The following is a 22,292-nucleotide window of genomic DNA, read 5'->3' as shown; positions in this document are numbered from 1 at the left end:
CCATTAGAGTCAATTATGTAGTTATTTTATGGTATAACGCTTAATTTTGTTAAATCCTAGTTACTTAAAAAGTTGACTAATTTGTCTGTGCATTTCATGGCAATTAGTTAATTTCTGTCACTGTATTAAGGAGTTCAAGATCACAGACAATCAAATTAATCACCTCAGGAAATGGAGGTGACTTTTCAAGTTATTTACCGAGGAATAACAATGAGCTGGTAGGACATTGGGGCATTTGAGGTTAATGTCATTGGAGTTATATCAATATCTTTGGGGTCAATGAGAGGCTTCAAGGTAAAGTTCTGCAAAATCGTTGTCAGTAGCAAAAATAGCTGCATCCGAGCCAGAGCCTCTCCCACGCAACTCCGTTTCCCTGCAATGAAAAAAGAATATTGAAGAGATGCTGGAGATCTTTCTTTGCAGCATTTTACATGCTGTTTCTATGGATGGAGGATAATGGAAGTCACTCCAAGTTCAGGATGGTAGGAAAGCATTTGGGGCTTAAGAAGCCATTCAAAGATTGTTTTAAGGTTTGAGTTCCATATATAAAGTGGTCTTTTTAAATCCAGTTTGGGGAGAGGGTTGGGAAGATGTGGGATTTGAGGAATAGCTTATGCACTTCCCAAGTTGGCTAATAAGTGTTAAGGGGGAAGTAATGTGGTGGTTATTGAGTAACAAGTAAGGAGGTGCGGGCAGGATCATGAGTAGGTGGATGAAGGAATAATTGATCATGGATTCATTTACACCAGACAGACACCAGAAAAGCATGAAGTTGCCAAGCAGAGCAAAGAGAGGAGTATGTGTAGTGCTTCCGAAAAGTCACTTCAGACAGCTAGCAGGAAGTAACACGGCTTAAAGACAGATAGATGTTTTACTAGTGTGAGAGACTCTGCTTCATGGACCACCTGAAAACCCTCTGCAGACAGTGTGAGCCAGTAGAGTCATCAAGGCAAAGCTAGAAGACAGTCTGGGATCTGAAATAAACATGGATAACTTTACCTATAGAAAAAGGCATGAAGAAGTCACTGTTCTTGAAGGCACCATTTTCATCCAAGAAATGCCCTGGGTTAAATTGCTCTGGCTTTGGAAATTCCTTGCTGTCATATAGGACTGACTGCAGTACAGGGAATATAGTGGTGCCCTAAATTAGTAAACATATAAACAGAGTTAAAGTGGATACTATCCAAACAGAGAAACCTTCAAAATTCAGAGCTGGACAGTGGGACCCATCTTGATTTTTCTTTATTTCCTTGCAGCTCCTGAACTTCATGTTTTCAACCAGAAGTGAAATATTAAAATTCCATGAGAAGAGCTAATCCCACTGAAGTCCCATCCACAGGCAAATCCTTAAATCTCTTCAGAGAGATTGTTCCTATCTGATCACTATCCTGAATTCAACATCAAAAAGTTTGGGGAGAGTTTGGCTAAGATCCAGAAGTTTCACTTGGACCTCTGAGCTGATGCTCTAAAGCATTTGAGGTTTCCTGGTCAAGATACCGTATTCATCACACCAACAGTTTCCCCATAATTCATAAGCTAAAAGCCCCATGCAATTTTACAGTGAAACTCAGTCAGCAACCCCGCCCCTGAGTATGGTGAGTTCTGGTGCATTTTAACACCTCAACTGGTGCAGAGTTTGGTGGAGATTAGAACTGGGTAAAATTTATCCACCAGAAATGCAGTTTCAGATGATCCAAAACTATTTTCAAATTTGACCCAATTAGTTTTATCTGGGAAAAAGTTATTCGCTTCAGAAAACACATATGAGTCGGGGTGTGTGTCTCCCTATAACTTTTAGGCCAGAGGCTAAGGTACTTGGGATGTGAGAGATGCAAGTTTGAATCCCCAATTTGGAGCAGCAATTTGAACTCAGATCTTCCCCCCATCCAAAATGAGGATTTTAACCTCCAAGCTCTCAGATATTCCAGGATAGGCTCCTTTCAATCTGTCCTTATGAAGCTGTTCCACTTTTTATTAACATTTAAATATCCACTGAGCCAGCGAGAATGACTCTATAGCCTGGTGAGAAAGGCACTCCCCTGGGAGGCAGGATATGTGGATTCAAATCCCTCCTCTGAATGAAGCAGAGGGAAGATTTCAATCCATATTTCTTACCTCCCAGGTTTTTGGCCTAATGGGGCGGGGGAGAGGGGGAAGACCTGCGCTTCAGTATCTGGTAGGGGGAAGACCTGCGCTTGAGTCCCTGCTTCACTGAATATTTAAGTATTGATACAAAACAGAATAGCTTCAGCAAGAGAGATTGAGGACTCACCCCAGCATAGTCTATAGCCTGGTGTTTAGGATACTCACTGGGGAAATCTGAGTTCAAGTCCCGGCTCCAGAGTGGAGGTACAAATCTAGGTCTCCCACATCCCAGGAAAGTGCCCTATCCACTGGGCTAAAGCGTTAAAGAAGGGGGATAAAACCCACACCAAGATTTCTGAAGTAGACCAGATTTTTCCAACTTGCTGACAAATTGCAAAGATTTTCAGAAGTTAAATGAATATTTTTTCTGATTTTTTTTGGTTTGCTGGCTGACCTGAGTTCAGTAATTGGCATCATCTGACTAACAGTAAGAGCCCGACTCAATTTTACAGAAACCTCAGCCTTGAAGCGTGGTTTGTTTTGTGGTGTGTATTTATCTGTACTGGTTTGCATTCAATTCCAGAAATGGGCAATGGTGTGGGGAGCTCTGATACTTTTTAAACTTATTCATTCATTACTCATTTGCATGTGCTATTTTGTTTTGATTTGACCGAACAGTGTCAAGAAGTTTCCCCAGAAACACCCCCCTTTGGCCTCAAAAAAAGGGCAATGATTGCACGCATTGGTGTGATACCGAAATCTTAGCTGCACATCATTGCTAAAATTATTCTCTATTCCATATCTTACTGCTTCGCAACTAGGCTCTCAAACCCTCTTCTGGATGGAAACCCTAACCTGCAGACTATGAAAGTCTGTTCAGCTGCATACAGGGGCTTGGAAAGTTTCAATATAATTGGTACATTCCTGGTAATTATTTAAAACTCCCATCACACAAAAACTGGCCAAACTATTTCTATTGTGAACAACTCAAAATTAAAAAGAGAAAAAGGCAGAAGAACTGGCCCTTTCACAGAAACACAGAGAACTGACCTTGGGGATAATGTATTGTCTGAAATGAGTGTCTCTAGTCACAGCACGTGGGATACCAAGAGGGGCAAGAGAGATGAATCTCTGGGTCTCATGGACCACAGCATCTGTGTAGGGCATCTGGCTTCGGTCCGCCATGCAGGGGCTTCGGCTTCGGCCGATCACACGGTCAATCTCTTCGTGAACCTTCTCTGTCATCAAATTAATGAGGTTTAACACGAAGACTAAACAACAGGATTCCCATAGATTTGCCCAACAGTCTGTCTCTCTGCCCGCAAAACACAAGTCTCAACAAATGGACATTGGGAATATAACAAAACAGGTGAAATTTTGTGTTACAGAAACTACTGTACTTCGCAGCTATGACAAAGGGCCAACAATGTAATTACAGGGCAGTGATATTGTTCATACCTGGTTCTGTTACTAACTAGAGCACAATGTAAAATGATCACCAGTGCATCTAAATATCTACTAAGCAAGAGAGTCCCAAAGCATCTTCCCCAACCCCCGCCCCCGGCCATTTGCTAATATGAAGTTGGAATTAGCACTGGATACAGCTGTTTTTTTTAGCACTGGCAGAGCTTTGATTTAAGCCCTTACATGATCCTGTCCTCTCCAAGCCCATTAAATCCAAAGGCAAAACAACTTTGCCTTCATTCAAGGGGAAGGGGCCCGTTTGACAGCCCTGGAATGTGAAAGCATCTGTTACCCACAGAACAGACACAGCCTGGTCAGTGGCAGTGCAGGCTTCTCTTTTACAAACACTGCAATTAAACACCCGTGGCTGGCCATGTCAGCTGACTCAGGCTCGCAGGACTCAGGCTACGGGGCTGTTTAGACGTTAGGGCTCAGGCTGGAGCCAAGGCTCAGGGACCCCAGGAAGAGGGAGGATCCCCAAGCCAAAACATCTACACCGCAGTTAAACAGCCCCGTAGCCCAAGCCCTGTGAGCCAGACCCAGCTGACCCAGGCCAGCCACAGATGTTTAATTGTAGTGTAGACATACACATACACTTCCCTTATCAGAGAACCTGAACGCTGATCTGGATTTGAGAGAGGAATTCAGTCACAACAGCCCATTCAGCCTTTGGATCCTCTCCTCAGATGGCCAATATAGGGACAAGTAATGCCCATTGTACTGGTGCTTTTTGGATGAGAACTTCTGCCTGCAGGGGACTGGGGTAAGAAAGTCCCCCAACACATCTTCAACTCACTTCACATGAACCAAAGAACATCCACCACATGGCAGTCACGCAGGTCACTGCCAACCCAGGCCAGATGGTATCTGGTGATTTAATGGGGGAGGCTCTGCCTACATTTACTGATCTATAGAGCCAGGCACTCCTCACATCTCCCCAAGACTTAACATTTTGTGTGTGTGTCACTGTTACCTTCTATTTCTGGGTATTTCATAAGAAGCTTGAGTCCATGTTTCAGGGTGTCACTGGTTGTCCCTGTTCCAGCAAAGAATAAGTCTAATGTTCTTCTTAACAAGGTCTCAGTGGTAAATTCCGACTGGCTGTTCTGTTGCTCCTGCAGAAAGATTTGGTAGAGATGGTTGATAATTGCTTGTAAAAGCATCGGATCTATTGTCATAAGCCAAAGAAGTCTCATTTTCTACCCAAAATGTGACCCACCTGGCATCGTTATACAAATCCTACAGAAATGGGCCATAGTACTGGAGATTACAGCAGCATTATTGCAGTGCTTTGGGCCATTTCTGTTCACTAAGGTGGTTTTACATGAATGAGGTGAATAGGGCTTCCCCCTTTATATTATAATTTCCTTGTCTCCCTTTAGGGGCTTCTGAAAAGCCACGTACTCTGTTGTTCCTTAACAAATAAATAGCACTGATATGTATAACCCACTCCCCAGTAAAGGGGAAGGGCTGCGGCTATCACCTACCTGTTTTATTTTGATGAGGAAAGCATCGGTGAAGTCTCGAGGGCAGCTGGGCTCCAGGGACTCTCTGTGCATCTCCACTCTCTCCAAAACAAACTTTCTCAACTCCTCAAAGTGTTTAAAGATTCTCTGGTGAGGCCCAGGGATGTAATGCATGAGAGTCGGGAAAAAATTGTACAGCTGTAAAGATTGAAAGAAAAACACATCTTGGTTTTCCTGGGCAGAGAAGCTTCCTTCATAGTATTTACTCAAATGACTTAACTACAGCTGCAGACTCTTCTAAATGGATTCTAAAGAACTTTGAAAACTTTACCAACTCACATTACCCAATGCATATATATTCCACACACAAAGTTCAGTGACATTCAGTTACATTAGCTAAAAGACTCTCCATTATTTTCAAAATAAAACCATCTTCAATAGACACATCTTGTTCTTGAAAAATCACACTGAAGTGCACTATCTTAACTCTGAACACAAATTTTCTTAGCAAGTAGTAGCACATTATAGATTTTCAAAGGGAAATTTACTTTAGTCGTGCTGAGGTCGAATTTAAGAGACCCACATTCTCTGCCAATGTAACTCCATTGATTTCGAATGAGTTATGCCAGCAGACAGTTTGGCCCTTCATTTGGTACATTTAGTGAGGTTTTCAGGAAGGGGGCATGGAGGTAAGTGGCTGTGAGCTGGAAGTGAAAAGGAGTTTATTTTGGAGGTGAGAAATGTGATCACATTCACTATCATGTTGCTTATGTGATAAGGCATGTGACATGTGATTGGTGTGGATGTTAACATTTTAACTGGCAACTTCCTTGATTTTTACCGATAATGTTGATAGTGAATATCCTTAAGCAAATTTAATTCTGAGCTAATGATGTGTTTTGTGTGGGAATTTAAACATTACTTAGAAACAAGTTTGAAGCTGGGTTTGGTAGTAGCTGCAGCCTAACGAGAAGGAAACCATTATGGGAATCTGAAATAACACTTGTTTATGGAAAATTAATAGTTAAAGAAATAAATTTCTGTCCCCTTCCCCAATACAAAGGAGAAGAATAGAATAAACCCCTGAACATACCTCTGTCCAGGGAGAGCGCTGGATCTTTCTACTTTCCATTAAGAGATTTATTAAAGTCACAAATTTCTTATCTTCATAGTCAAACCGGTCCCCAAAGACGATGGAGCAGATGACATTGGAGACGGCGTGGGTGAGGAAGAGGGTGGGGTCAAAGGGCTGCCCTGGAGTAAAACAAAACTAGTAAGAGTCAGTTTTAATTCAGTGTCTTGACCCTCAGCCTCAGAGTCATGGGCAGCACGGGGACGTTGTGGATCTCCAACCACAGGGCAAGACTCAAGGTGGGGCTGACAGCAATATTCCCTGGGGAGGGTGGGTTAGGGCTGCCCCAACCCCCACTCTTACCTCTCACACGCTAAATTAAACACTTGCAACTTTTTTTCTTGGCAATCAGTTTAACTCTGTCTGCTCTGCTGCTCTCTGCCTGACACACTCTGGTCTGACCAGGGGCCATCAGTGCCTCTCTGAGTGACACCTGCCTGTCTGACTTGGGGCCCATTTCACAGAAAGGATCCCAACCCTTTCACAACAGGATCCTGCTCAGAGGGCTCTGCCTGAGCCATTTCATGTGTTGTTATAGTATCATCACTAACTCCCAGAGCGCAGCAATCTCCCCTTGGCACTGACAGCCCCGGCCGTGCATCGTAAATACACTGTTGTTATGCTAGGGAAGGAATAAAGGTTCCCAGCACAACAGCAGGGGGGATGGGTCTGCTTTCCGCCTTCAGAGTGCGCTAAGCAGGCCCCACCGCTCAGCTAACGCAGCTGGAGAGGCTGAATTTCCCACTGGCTCACCAGTGCCATCTTAGCTTCCGTTTCAGGTTCTCCCTTCCTCATAAGCACAAGGAACACATGGGGCTGGTCACTAAGAGCTAACCTGGGGCTGCAGTGTCAGAGGGACCAGCACAACATTCCTGGAAATTATCGGCAAGAGTTCACCCCTCTGACCTGAGTCCACAGTGCTCATGGGGAACATCCAGAAGCAGCATTTTCTTCATGCACCAGACCCCTGCCTGTGTCCCTCACCCGTCGATTCTCTTTGACTCATTCCGAACAGCAATAGCTGCCCCTTGGCTCAGAGTGCACAAGTAGCAGCAGCAGCAGCACTAATGTAGTACCAATGGTGGGGAAGGGTCTCCGTGCATTCTCCTCTCCCACTCACAATTCACCAGATGGGCAGAGCCAACTTCAGTTTAGCCCTTAGTGTTGCATTAAATATTGCGAGAGGCAGGATGGTCTGTACGAGCCCCTGTACTTTTGCTGCAACTTAGCACTCAAACTCCTTTTCCTTCTGTGGACCCAAACCAGTTCACCCTCCTGGTATAGCTGGGAAGTCCCCCTTAAATCTTAGGGCTCCTTCTCTCTCTAGGTGGCCCTGGTGAGGCTTTATTGCTTGGACAGCAGTGCTGAGGATGCCTGTCAAGTGCTAGGTACTCTGTGGGATTAGTAACTCATCTGTCATGGCTACCCCATCCAGCAATTCTGCTAGGAGGGTGGTCACATGCCCAAACATTACATTATATGGTGTGTACCCCTGGGACGACTGCACATTAGTCCTGTAGGCCATCATGACCTAGGGAAGAAAACTGTCCCACTTCTGTTGACTGGCATCTACAACATAGCTGTGAATGTACAGTTCAGACGCTCCACCTGGCAGAGACCTGGGTGTGGCTGGTCATGCCTACTGCTCAGAGCAGGAGTTGGTAGCCAGGATTAGGAGAGTAGGAGCCCAGGGTCAGACCCAGAGGTCAGGTGCCAGAGCCAAAGTCAAAAGTCAAGAATTGGAGCCAAAGATCAGAGCCAGGTTACTTGGAATGAGGCAAGGCAGGAGCAGGAGCTATCACAACCATGGGCAAATGCTTTGATCAGCCGCCAAACTGTTGCTGCAGCTGGGCTTAAGAGCGGGTCTGCTGTCTCTTCCCACCAGTCAGGTGGTGTAGCTAATCAGGTAGCCTATCACAGGCCAGCTGCCCTCGTTAGGTTGCCCAGAGACCGACTGTGCTGCAGCCCCTGATTCCTGACACCAACAGCCCGTCTGACCGTCAGGGCCGGCTCTAGGCCCCAAGCAAAAAAAATTTTGGCGGCCCCCCATCCCAGCCCTGGGCTCCTCGCCGCACACCCCTGCTGTCTCAGCCCTGGGCTCTCCCCCCCGAACACGCCCCCTGCCACCCCAGCCCTGGGCTCTCTCCCACCCCCACCTGCACCCTCCTTCCACTGCAGCCCTGGGTCACTGGTAACTCGCTCCCACGGCAAGTCATTCAGCAGGAATTTTAGATGTGCACAGAACACAGACAGGATTGGTTCCCGCATGGTTACAGAACTGCAGTAAAGTGGTACAATTTTCAGCTTGTGTGATTGGAGGATATCTGGATGCATATTATAAGACTGTCCTACATAAATGAGGAAAAGTTGAGGTGCTTTTATTATTCTTTTATTCCACTCTTTCTTTCTATGGGGAATTGGCCAATGCAATATCACTGTCTTCCTTTTAAACAAACAAACAAACAAACAAAAAAGGCAATGGCTGTTAAAAATAGCAATTCCACTCCTAATAACCACTGGGAAGCATTTCTTGCTCAATTTTATCCTACTTTTTCTACAGCAAGTTACAGTGGATCAGTATATTTGATTTGGGAGAAATGAAGTAACAACTGCCCAAACTGAGCTTGAGCACTCCTGAATTTTGAGGTGTTCAAATCTGGAAGGCAGGTGCTGGGGGGGACTGTGGCTCCGCGGGGGAGCACGGCAGCATGTATGCAGCAGTGTGTCTGGCACTGCGCGGAGCCAGACACGCTGGTCTGAGTGGCATGGTAAGGGGGCTGGGGGGTTGGATGGGGCGGAGGTTCGGGGGGGCAGTCGGGCAGGCAGGGGCAGGGAGAAGGGGGGGTTAGATGGGTCAGGGGTTGTGGGGGCAGTCAGGGGACAGGCAGTGGTTGGCTAGGCATGGGAGTCCCGGGGGTTTGTCAGGGGACAGGTAGGGGGTGGGGTCCTAGGGCAGAAGTTGGGGGGGTCTCAGGAGGAGGCAGTTGGGGACAAGGAGAAGGGAGGCTTAGATAGGGGGTGGGGTCCCGGGAGGGGGCAATCAGGGGACAAGGAGCAGCGGTGCTTAGATAGGGGGTTGGGTCCTGGGGGGGCCGTTATGGGCAGGGGTGATCAGGGGACAGGAAGCTGGGTGGGTTGGATGGGTTGGGGTTTCTGTGGGGGGGCAGTCGGAGGGAGTGGATGGGGGCAGGGTGGGGCTACCCTCCCTCCCCGTGAAGTGTCCTATTTTTTGAATGTTAAAATATGGTATCCCTACTCACAGCGCAGCTCTCCATTCACAGCAGGCTGCAGCGTGAGGTCTCAGCTACCTCACTCCCTCCCTCTCTTTCCTGTTGGTAGTGGCCAAGGGAATGCTGGGAAATGTAGTTCTTTCCCTGCTTCAGGGCTGGCTCTATAGGCACGGAGCTAACCAAGGAACTACAGCTCCCAGGGCCCCCTGTTGGTTCTCAGCTCCCATGCTGGATCCTGCCGCCCCTGCAAATGGGCTGCCCCAAGCACGTGCTTGCTTTGCTGGTGCCTAGAGCCGCCCCTGCTGACCGTGGTGGTAAGGTGTAGTACAGGTCTTATTTATCTGAAGGACGTCACACACCCCTTAGAATAAGCATGATTCAAAATTTTCGCCATTGATCAGTATGCAAGGAGTGAGGTTAGCAACCATTTGTGCTTCTCGATCAGGCCGTGGATGAGCCTCTGCCCACTCAGAGAAGTAGCCTGCTCTCACAAGGGTGTACTGACTGACTCTCCCAGAATAACCATAGCTACCATTTCCAGAGGGTGGCTTGTCTGGGTGGTAACCATGGGTGCTCTGGGTGTAGGATGATCTGTCTTATGGGCCCCACAGGTATAACAAGACGTCCATGGTCCCTAAGCGACCTGCACCATCCAGGCCAGTAGCATCAACTTCAAACCCTTTGGCTAAGCTTCTCCATCCCCAAATGTCCCTGTAACGGGGTCAGCACCCACCTCTCACGAGTGCCCCCTTTTCTCTGGCCAATATGCCTGTGATCACAATCTTTTTTCGGGGCAGCACCTTCCTCTTGCAGGCGGCCCCCTTTGGTTGGTTGGTTGGTTTGTTGAGTGTGAGCTTGCTTTTGGCTTTTGTTCTTATCTCAAGCTGGCACCTGCCTCTCACAACCGCCCTCCTTGCAAGCACTGTCCAGGCTCAGTCTCCTGGACAGAGCATCAACATTCGTGTACTGTTACCCTGGATGGTGTCTTATCTGGTACTGGAACTGAGCCAGCTGTTCCAGCCACCAGTGCAATTGTCCTTGGGCATCATGGAAATTATGAAGCTCCCTGAGGGAACCATGATCTGTTCTTCACAGGAATCCTTTCCACAGCAGGAAGTGGCAAACATATTTTGTGAAGGTCACCACTGCCAGCAACTCTGCATTAGCCACGGAGTAGGTCTGCTCTGCTTTGTTCAGCATCCTGCTGACATATGCAATTACTCTTTCCTTGTCTCCATATGGTTGAGTCAAGACAGCACCAATACCAGCTTCACTGGCATCTGTATCTAGAATGGATGGTGCTGGGGATCTCAGTAGGCCCGTATTGTTACAGACATGAGCCTCCACTTTAGTTCCAGAAAGGCTTCTTGGCAGGGCTAGTCCACTCAAACATCCACCTCGTCTCTGCCAGCTTGAGCAGTGGCTGTGCAATTGTGGCAAAACAAATAATGACTCTCCAGTAGTATGAAACCAGACCAATGAAACGCTGCTCCTCAGTGACAGCCCTCGGCACTGACCAGGACTGGATGGCTTCACCATCAACATCCCTTGAGATCATATGCCCCAGCTAATTTACTTTGTCACAGAAAAAAATTGCATTTTGCTGAATTCACTTTTAAGTTGGCTTGGCGTAGCATCTCCAGCACAGCTCCCAACTTCTGCGGGTGCTTCTCAAATGACCTCCCAGTGATGATGCCATCAAAATACACCAGGCAAGATGTTTCCTGCATGTCTGCCAGGATGGCATCCATATAGTCCCCTGCTTAGCAGATCCATCACACTTCCTTCCTCCACTTTTTATTTTTCATGTCTATTTCAAATGTATGCTGCTTGCAGTACAGAATAGTCCTTCCTATCTGTTTGTATAGCATACACACAATAAAGCCCCAATCTTGGGATCTGTGTTCACTACTGGAGTATAAATAGTAATAATTAGTGGGTCACTTATAAAGCACTGTCCATTTACACAGTGGTTTCCAATCATTCCTGTGGGAGCCCATCATTATAGAATGTAGGTGCCAAATTTGTATCAGATGTGTAGCAGAGATGAAAATGAGAATAAGCAACTCTAGGCCTGGGTGTCTCATTAACGCAGCAGACTGAAGATAAATGGATCCACTCTTACCTGGTTCACTGTTTTAGCTTCTGCCAACTCTAGACAAACATTTTCCATTTGCTCACTGGCCATAGATCAGTGGGTAGAAAACATGGGGAACAATGTCCAGAAAAGGTCATCTTTAGACCTTTGCCCACATACTTTTGTATTATATTAACACAGTTAGTTATATGTGCAGCTAAAGGCTTTAGTTAGAAGATGTTTGAACCAATATCAATATCCGAATCATTGCTCAATATTTAATATCATGAAAAGCAGAAAGACTTTAACTGACTCTTCAATTCTAATTTCCAACAGACATAAAGTTGATCCTCACCGTGAGTGTTTTTGAGCCTTTCCACCAGGAAATGGGCTTCCTCCAGGATTCGCTCTTCAGAGCTCTTCTTCCCCATCCCCAAATTCCTCAAAGTGGTGAGGGTAAATCGGCGTAGCTCCTTCCATGGCCCCATACTGTTCATAGGAATACCTGAAAAAGGAAGAGAATGGGAAAGAAAGGAGGGAAGGGCCAGACTTTCAAACCCACCCAAACACTGTTTATTCAAAGTTTCATAGGAACATAAGATTGGAAGGGACCTTCCGGGTCACTGAGTCCAGTCCCCCGCTATAGCAGTCAACCCTGTCATATAATCCTGTTCATAAACTTTTGAGTTTATGACCTTGAACTCAAATTTTATTTATATCTGTGTTCTGCTTGGGAGACTGTGTTACACGGTCATCACACCCGTACTTTATCTGTTTGATATGTTTATTTACCACAATATCCTACACATTAAACTCATTGCAGTTTCAGAGCAATTATGAGGAAGAAAAATAATTCAGTTCATTACTGTAACAAGGTGCAGCTGGGCCCCTCTACAGGAGCGCTGTCAGCTTTTCTGCCGCCCTAGGCGGTGGAAGGTCCCGCCATCGAAATACCGCTGCGGTCGCCACCCCCCAAATTGTAGCGCCCTAGGCGACCCCCTAGGTCGCCTAATGGGTTACGCCGGCCCTGCCCCTCTAGCTTCTGCTCCTGTTGCACCCACAAACCAGCCAGAGACCTCTGCGTAATCACGGGTGCTCTTTATTTACAGTTTACTTTCCCACCACCTTGTAGCTACAAACAGCTTCAGTCTTGCAGCCAGCAGCGATGAGTTCCCACTCCCTCTATTCTCTGGCTCCTCCCTTTCCTTCTCCCCTTTGCTTCCTTCCTGCCAGCCTTTATGTCGCCCCTAGCGAACGAGGCCGGCAGCTGTTCCCCGTTTGCCACTCAGGCCTGGGCTTACTCAGCCCGTTCCAATTCCCCTTTCTTGATTGGAGCAGGTACGACAGAGGCCTGGCTCAGAGTTTCTTAGCCAGCACCCTGTCACAATTAACATGTCCAATACCTGTAGTTTGTTCTCTAACAGAGCGTGGCCCATCACAGTAATGAGAATTCTTCCAGTCACAGTAATTAGAGCAAAGTATATGTACTGCTGGCACAAACTAAAAATTAGAAGTAAACTGGGAAACACATTAGTTTGCCAAATTTTAACCATTTGGGCTAAAAATTTTCTGTCTGTGTGCCTCAGGTTGAACGTTTTTTGAATATTTCAGCCAAAGTGTTCAGTCATTTCCATGAACAAGGTTAGGGGAAAATATATTGTTCTACCCATGTTAAAAAATGCTGGGACCTTTTCTTTGAGAAACTCTAGCACTCCCATTTGGGAGCTGGAATTTGAAATTTGGCTAGGGGCTGACCTTTGTGTCAATGTGTGACTTTGCCATTCCCATGAAAATCTACCCAAATGTCACTAAATTATAAGCCCTTGAAAAATTGCATTTCACACATTGTCAGTAGAGACTTAAGGTATGTCTACACTAGGAAATTAGGTCGAATTTATAGAAGACAATTTTTAGGAAGCGATTTTATACAGTTGATTGTGTGTGTCCCCACTTAAGACAATTAAGACCATTAAGTTGGCGGAGTGCGTCCACAGTACCGTGGCTAGCGTCGACTTTTGGAGTTGTGCACTGTGGGTAGCTATCCCACAGTTCCCGCAGTCCCCGCTGCCCATTGGAATTCTGGGTTGAGCTCCCAGTGCCTGATGGGGCCAAAAATTTGTTGTGGGTGGTTTTGGGTAAATGTCGTCAGTCAACCCTCCCTCCCTCTGTGAAAACAATGGCAGCCAATCCTTTCGCAGCTTTTTTCCTGGGTTAACCGCGCAGACGCCATAGCACTGCAAGCGGGAGCCCGCTCAGCTCTCCGTCATCACTGCTGTTGCAGGCAAGTCTAAAGGGTAGTGACTCTGGGACATGTGCGGGCCTGTTTAGATTTTAGGCGCATCATATTCCTCTCTTTTGTCGCTGGAGAAAAAGTCTTGCAGCCGTTCTCATCAGTAGGACTTGTAGCCATTGGAACAGCAATGGTGTTTTGCTCGCTCCGCCACTTCCGCTGCAACTCTGCCATCCCGAGCTCCTGCAATCCAGCAGCAGATTGTGCAGTATGACTGAAAGCCATTGTCATATGTATGACTTTTAGCGGTCCTCGGAGCAGCAATGCAATGTTGTTTTGCTCGCTCTGCCACTTCCGCTGCAACTCTACCATCCTGATCTCCAGCGACCTGGCTGCTCTCCCAGCCAGCAGCACTGCGCGGTCGCACCTACCCCAGCCTACCCTGTGCTCCCATAGCTCATGAACCCTGGACAGTAGTAAGGAGCAGTTGAACTATAGTCTTAGCAAGTGCAGAATGGTGGTGCAATGTGCCTTAGTACGTTTACAAGCTCGCTGCTGCCGTTGATCAGATCTCAGCGCAACTAGCATTTGCATTGTTATTGCTGCTTGCTGTGCGCTACATAATATCTGTGAGAGTAACGGGGAGACGTTTATGGCGAGGTGGGAGGTTGATGCAAATCGCCTGGTGTCCGATTTTGAGCGGATAGACACCAGGGTGATTAGAAGAGCACAGCAAGGCACACTGTGCATCACAGAGACCTTGAAAACCAGTTTCTCCTTGATGCAAACCCACCCCCTTTGTTGATTTTAATTCCCTGTAAGCCAACCATCCTCCCCCCTTCGAAATAAAGCAACTATTGTTTTGAAACCATGCATTCTTTCTTTATTAATTAAAAATAAATGAGATAACGGAAAAGGTAGCCGCGGGTAGTTTGGGGTACATGTCGTCAGTCGCCTCCCTTTTCCCCCCCTCCCGCCATGAAAGCAACGGCAGACAATCCTTTCGCGCCCTTTTTCCTGGATTGCCCATGCATACGCCATAGTTCTGCAAGCGGGAGTCTGCTCAGATCACCGCTGCAGTTGTGAGCATTGTAAATAAACACCTCACATTTGCCCTTGGAGATTTTAGCATATATATTGGCATTGCGTCTTTTGGAACAGAGTTCTGATAGCAATGATTCATCTCCCCATACAGCGATCAGATGAGCTCGCCACACTGGTCAAACAGGAAATGAAATTAAAAAGTTCCCGGGGCTTTTCCTGTGTACCAGACTAGTGCATCTGAGTTGAAAGTGCTGTCTTGAGCGGTCACAATGGTGCACTCTGGGATAGCTCCCGGAGGCCAATACTGTCGAATTGCATCCACACTACCCTGAATTCGACACGGCGATGTCGATTTCAGCATTAATCCCCTCGTCGGGGAGGAGTACAGAAATTGATTTTAAGAGCCCTTTAAGTCGAAAAAAAGGACTTAGTCGTGTGGACGAGTGCAGGGTTAAATCGATCTAACGCTGCTAAATTCGACCTAAATTCATAGTGTAGACCAGGGCTTAGTGTTTAGCGGCTAAAGTCTCCAAAGATACTGTCATCACTGGACATACACCAGCACCACTCAGCTCCTAGTGCTGGTCCACAAATAAAGATGACAACCTACTACTGTTAATGGTTACTCCATTAGCTCAAGTGGCAGAGGTCTGTGCAGTGGAGCTAAAGTTTCCAGCGGCATCAGCGTAACATATTATAAAAGTGGCATCCCAGCCTAGAGGCAGTAGGAGAGAGAGATGTAGCCCTTGGGAGGTGCCAGAATGATGGTCACTGGTGATGATGAGGGAGGTGATGGTGATGAGAAAGATGATGGCTAACATTTCAGGTTATTCTGCAAGGGATGGTGTGAGTATATGGATGTGCAGATGTACATTCCGTAGTATCTCTATCTACCTTACTGAGTTGGGATGTTTGTGACAGGACTAAATGTATTAATAAACAATATTTGTAAATATAAAAGAGTTCCTATAGTGTGAGTGTTGCAACTGTGCACATCAGGGTTCCCAACTGTATAATAATTTTTATAATTCTGGGCCTGATCTTGGGGGCAAGAACCTGGCAACCCTCAAAGTGATAACTGGGAATTCTTAAGTAATCTATATGATTAATACATAATCTAAAGCTCAGGCAACAAAGTGAAACAATAATAAAAATAATCCTCCACCCCTCCTGGGACATACCTAGTCTAGTGAGGACAGGCAGTGGCATGGCTACAATGGCACAAGTGGTGCAGTTGCCAATGCCCAGAAGTTTATGGGGGCTCAACCAGATGGAGCAGTGCTCCAGCACGTCACCTGGAGCATGGGGTCGGATGGAGGAGCAGCCGGGCCAGCTCTGAGTGGCATTGCGACTGGGCACTCAGGTTTGGACTGGCTGCCCTTTGTCATGACAGAGGAGTAGCCAGCGGAAACCTGAGTGGTGATGCAACCCTGTGCGCCAAGTCACAACCCCACTCATCACTCCAGTTGGACTCAGGCCACGTGAGTGTGGGGTAGGAGATGGGCACCACTGGGCAGCCAGGATTGGGAGGAGCAGCCCTAGCCTGGGATGGCAGTGGAGCGCTGAACTGCGGGGGCACCAGTGAGTGGCCAGGAAGGTCTCAGGGGCAGTAGGTGAAGGGATGGAGGGCCAGTTGTTGAGGTGTTATAGGATGAGTGGGAAGCATCAGTGATCTGCAGGGTGAGGGATTGAGGGCAAGTGGGGTGAGATGTGAGAGGTGTGGGGGGAAATAGTGGATTTTGGGGGTGATGAGGTGAGTTGTAGGCTGGGATGTTGTGGGGGAGGGAGGAAGGTTGGGGGCTATAGCCTGTGATTGGAAAAAGGGGCCACCTAATCTATTCTTGGACCAGGGCCCTCTGGGGCCTTGTTACACCACTGAGCAGGGAGGAGCTAGGAATTCATGACCTTCTTGGCCTCTCCAGCTCTGGTCTCCTGGCTGTATTCTGGCCCTTCTATTATGCGATGGCCTAGTCACTGCCTCTCACTCACCTGTAGTGAGATGTTACCACCCATTCATGTCAGGGAGCTAGTGGAGTAACAGGGAATGGAACCAATCTTTGCTACTGTTCTAAATGAAACTCCAGCTGCTTCCCCTTGTGTCTTCTCAGTTGTGTTCTCCACATACAGAAAACATCAGCTCTATATGCTGATGTTACTGGAAATTTACCTTTTTTGTCGGGCAACCTTTCAAATACTGGCATACGTCCTCTGTCACTGAACTCGTCCCCTTGATCAATCAGTGCTTCCTTCACAACTTCATGTCCATACAGCACCACAACCCGCTCTGAGCCCAAATATATTGTGAAAATCGGGCCGTACTTAGCACTGAGCTGTCAAAGTTAACACACAAAACCAGCATGTTCTAACATAAATCCACTTAATTAAGAATAAGAATGTGATCAGATCAAATTACAAATTAATGAAAGAGCTCATATGCGGCTAAGATAATACTAGTCAGAGTTTACTATTCTGACTTGGAAATTGCCTGACATTTGCTTCAGTTTCTAATCTTGATGTTCTGTTAACACTGTGTTTTTCCTAGAGAGATAGAGGGAGAGAGTGAGTGTGAAAGAAGGATCATTCTATCTGTGTTATATAATTATCTCATCCTGCTAGCAGTTGGAATTAATGCAGGTCCTTTCATTTGTGAGCTCTAGCAATTTGCACTATTTAACTAATGACAATTCAGTTCTACTCTGAAAAATGACTGTGTACAAATGACACTTCTAACGCCACAGAACTCCTGCCTCCATTTCTTCATAGCAACATCCGCTGACTTTATAATGACAAGACAGTTTTTCCTTATTACTGTCAGCCCTGCAGAGCCAGAGAGAGAGTGGAGTGAGATTCTGTTTCCCCTTTTACATTACAAATAGACTTACTGCCTATTTTCCAATCCATTACACCTGTGCAAATCAACCACAATGGGGTTACATTTCTGTAACTCTTTATGGTAGGATTCTATGAGAATGAGGTTGAACAGATGTAACTGGGGGCAGAGTTTCTCCTGTTTAACTTTTATTATTTGCGATGGTGAGCAAGAAGGAAAGAAACCAACTTGGCTGTCAGATCCCAGGCTGTGGATTGCCATTCGCATGTGAGATGATGGTATTTGAGATGATAATTATAGTGAAACAATAGCATGGGCAGAACAAAGCCATTTTTTCAAAGCTGATCTGCAGTTGGCACCTTACCATCCCCTTGTGAAGCAGGCAAATATCATTACAGCAATTTTACAGATGGGGAAATTGAGCGCTTAGGTGACTTACTTGGATGCACCCATGGGCTACATCTGCACTTGGGGCTACGGGTTTGATTCCCAACTCGAGCAGACCTACTCATGCCAGCTCTCATTGAGCTAGCCCAGTAAGAACAGTGGCATAGCCACAGTAGCAGAGAGAGTGGCATGGGCTAGCTGCCCCGAGTACATACCCAAGGGATACAAGTAGGTTTATGCTTAGAGTGGCTAGCCCATGCTTCCGCAGCTATTACTATTTTTAGCACACTAGTTTGATGGCATAAGTCTGTCCATGTGAGCTGGGAATCAGACCTCAAGCTCCAAGTGTAGATGGAGCCAGAGTCTGTTGCAGAGGTAGGAATAAAAACCAGGTCTGACTGCTGTTTCTCCACAGACCCCACTAGACCACTCCCCCCACAGTGTGATTGTCTATACAGCTTGCAGTGAAGCTGGGTATATTCTGGATTACCTGTGAATAAGACACCTATAATAAAAGGCATACGTTAACATGAACAGTTTATATCTAGCATTCAAGATTGATTATTTTTGTGGGGGGGAAATTAAGACTGAACTATGAGGAGTTGAGTGACATGGGATTGCCACTGTGTAAACATCTGTGTAAACAGACATTTCACAGAGTTCTGCTTGAGCTAGGCTCTGCTTAACCTCCAACTACAACCAAACAATAGATGAGAAACAAATACTTTTACCTCACGCACTGATTGGGGCAAGTTCTTCGTATTCAGCTGCAGTGCATTTCCTATGATGGGAAAAGCAACAGGGCCAGGCGGCAGCTTCCCACTTCCAGACATCTTTTTCCATGCTGAAAGGAAAAGAAGGCAAGAGATGCACACTGCTAGGAAAATAGTTGTTGCTCCCAGAGGCTCCATTACAGAGTGTAGCAATTATTCTGGGTTCTAGCAGGGAGTTTACTGGTATTTCAGAATCCACACTTTATATATTGTGCGGTGGAACAGAGCATGCAAGCCAATAGTCTCTCTCAGTTCCGCTTGGTAAACTAGATTAGTCATTGTCTAGCAAAAGAGACCTGATATCAAACTAGGAATGATCTCCTTTGAACCTTTATTTGTATATCATGTGTGTTTGCCCCTCCAGCCTTTGTTCGTATTTGTCCAGAGAGGGCAAATGTTAATCATAAAGTGAATCTTTCTAAAGCGGTCCAGACTTCCATGGACTTCTCCAGTTTTGATACATATTGCATGGAGGCATGCTGTTAGCTGAAATATTACATACTTACACTGACAAAAAACTTGGTTAACACATAGTTAAGGGTGTCCCAAAGTATATTGTTGTAGGATATGTAATATGTAGCATGTATATTTTAGATGTCGGAACATGTGAAAAGATACCAACTTGTCTGGCAAGTAAAGAGAACAGCCAGGTGAAAAGCTGAGCTAGCAACCTGATCAGGTGACCACCTACATCAGCAGTTTGGTCAGGAAAAAAACGGAGTTAGCAAACTAATCATAGTGTTAGGCAGAAAAGTGGTTAAACAATATATAATGAATAGCTTTGTAACAATGTATGTTAGGCACGCACCTGAAAATGGGGGTGCACTTGCATTTAACCCTACGCTATGCCCTATTTCATGGACTGATCACTCACTGAAGCAGCAAATAAATTACATACTTTCTTCGGCTCAAGAGTCGGTCTGGGAACCTGTGCGGGCTGGATAGTGGGGAAAAGAACCAGTGAACAATTGTGCCCTTCTAGAACACTGAGTTCAGCGAAACTTAAACTTTTCAAAAACCAGGCACTGAAGAGTTAAGGTATTTTAAATGCAAACTTGTGAAAACCAGGCAATTTAGAGTTAAGGTATCACCCACACAATGGTAACTGCCTCCTTGGGGCTGGGAATCATCTGTATTCACTCCAGCTGCATTCACTGAGATGGGGCTAACTGTGTGGAATGGTGGAAGAGTTAGTTGGAGCACCTGGCCAGAGCTGTGATTGTGATATGAAGTGAATTTAGGGGGGCGTGCAAGCCCCACATGGGTGTGATCAAAGCAAAGCAGTGCATGTGTACCTTGAGAGAGGCAGTATGCCTCATGTTAGCACTGCCTTGTGTAGATTGTGGCCATGTCTCCACTACAAAGTTTTGCCAATGTGAGTTACATTGGTGTACAGTTGCGGGAGTTAGTACATTGATTATGCGTGTGCGTACTTGGCTTCCTGTGTCAGCACTGTGCGTACTAGCCAAGAGTGCTTGTGCCAATGCATAGGGTGATGAGCTATAGGTAGGTCTCCCACTAAGCAACCTGCCACTGTTCAGCACACTGTTGTTTGGGTAGTTTTGGCAATGCATGGTGGGGCATAAACAAGAGATAAGGCTGCCATCCCTAGAAAAGTACCTCCAGGGAAGTGTCATCAAGATCTCTCATGAAGATTCAAGGGACATCCCTGTGTACGTAAAGAAACTGCTCCACATGGCCCCCCCTCCCACCTCCGCATAGGGGAATGAAACACAGATAACTCTACTGCTATTTGTTGTTTGTCTACCTCTGCTAGTATGAATGAATTAATGAAAATTTGATAGCTGTGTCCTGATAAGTTGGGAGAGTCATAACTGCCATGGGAAATTTATTTACACACTTACCCAAGGTTCCTTCCCCTGCTTTGGGCTTGTCCGTGCTCGACTGCTGGGACTGGCTGGACTACGGTGGAGTCAAAACCAGATCCTGGCTCGCAGCACAGCTGGACTCCCCTCCCCAGTTGCCTGTCCCCATTCTCCTCCTCCTCCTCCACCTCTCGGTTCACGGCAGGGTCCTGTGACCTGGGCTCCTCTGAGGTATCCACGGTGGTGTGAAGGGTCAGGCTGGTTCGGAGCTGTGCCTGCCCAGCCTCTTCTCCCCACAGGCCCAGTATCTCCTCACTACTCCAGGTGTGTAGCCAGCATGGTTAGCTGGGAAGTCGCACACAACACTGGAGAGCTGCTAGGGGTGCTCACTCAGTTGGACAATCAGGAAAAGGCATTTAAAAAAAATCATGGACGTTTTAAGTGTGGGGAGAGGGTAGCTTCCAGTCTACATGACCACTGGGCAGTGGAGTTCACAATTGTGACAAGAGCGGCCAGCGTCGGGCATTGTGGGACAGTTGCTGGAGGACTGTTAGGGTCAACTCGTGCTGAATTGACATATGTACATGAACCATGGCTCAATGCCAGTCGGGGAGGTGGCATTACTATGTCAGCGTAACGGTGCACATACATCAGTGGGAGACAACTTGAAGGGGAGACCTATGCACAACTACGTCAATGCACAGCAGCTTTGGCACCTGGGAAAGAATTTCCTGTTGTAACTCAGAGCCCTCCCCTTCTAGCGTCCCATCACTGGCCGTTGAAGATATTTGCTGCTAGCAGTCGCAAATCAGCTACATGCCATTGTAGCAGTCCCATCATACCGTCCCCTCCATAAATGTATCAAGCTCGGTCTTGAAGCCAGTTAGATTTTTTGCCCCCACTGCTCCCCTTGGAAGGCTGTTTCAGAATTTTACTCCTCTGATGGTTAGAAACCTTTGTTTAATTTCAAGCCTAAACTTGTTGACGGCCAGTTTATACCTATTTGTTCTTGTGTCCACAGTGGTACTTAACTTAAATACCTCCTCTCCCTGGTATTTATCCCTCTGATGTATTTATTGACAGCAGTTATATCCCCCCTCAGCCTTCTTTTGGTTAGGCTAAACAAGCCAAGCTCTTTGAGTCTCCTCTCATAAGGTAGGTTTTCCATTCCTCTGATTGTCCTTGTAGCCATTCTCTGCACCTGTTCTAGTTTGAATTCATCTTTCTTAAACATGGCAATCCAGAAGTGCACACAGTATTCCAGGTGAGGTCTCACCAGTGCCTTGTATAATGATACTAACACTTCCCTGTCTCTACTGGCAATACCTTGCCTGATGCGTCCTAGGACTGCATTAGCCTTTTTCACAGCCACATCACATTGATGGCTCATAGTCATTCTGTGATCAACCAATACAGCCAGGTCTTTCTCCCCTGTCACTTCCAACTGATAAATACCAAATTATAACAAAAATTCTTGTTGTTAGTCCCTAAGTGCATGACCTAGCATTTTGCACTATTAAATTTCATCCCGTTTCTATTACTTCAGTTTTCAAAGTCATCCAGATCTTCTTGTATGATATTCCAGTTGTGGAAGTAGAGCAAGAACTGACAGGGATTTGAAGGGGATTTCAATGCAAACAGTCTCTTCTGTGAGCAAGAGTCAGGCTAGCTCTTACCCTAATAACGCGAGACTTGTAGACGTGAGGATTGTGTGAGGCGAGTGGGAAAGAACTGTGTGAGAAGTTGGG

At 46.4% G+C, this 22,292-nt stretch overlaps 1 protein-coding gene across 1 annotated transcript; it reads right to left on the bottom strand.

Annotated features, from left to right (window-relative positions):
* Positions 1–194: 194 nt before the first annotated feature.
* LOC135881226 (cytochrome P450 2H2-like) lies at positions 195–18,856 on the bottom strand. Its single transcript, XM_065407796.1, has 9 exons — positions 18,677–18,856; positions 16,896–17,058; positions 11,810–11,959; positions 6,097–6,269; positions 5,037–5,213; positions 4,523–4,664; positions 3,136–3,323; positions 1,000–1,141; positions 195–373 (listed from the first exon to the last, which is right to left on the bottom strand). Exons 1-9 carry the CDS (start codon positions 18,854–18,856, stop codon positions 195–197), a joined length of 1,494 nt encoding a protein of 497 aa, XP_065263868.1.
* Positions 18,857–22,292: the final 3,436 nt, after the last annotated feature.

The sequence above is a fragment of the Emys orbicularis genome, chromosome 7 (assembly GCF_028017835.1).
Source record: "Emys orbicularis isolate rEmyOrb1 chromosome 7, rEmyOrb1.hap1, whole genome shotgun sequence".
NCBI classification, from domain to species: Eukaryota; Metazoa; Chordata; order Testudines; family Emydidae; genus Emys; species Emys orbicularis.
Note: the sequence above shows the minus strand (reverse complement) of the source record. Positions and strands in the feature narration are given on the sequence as shown.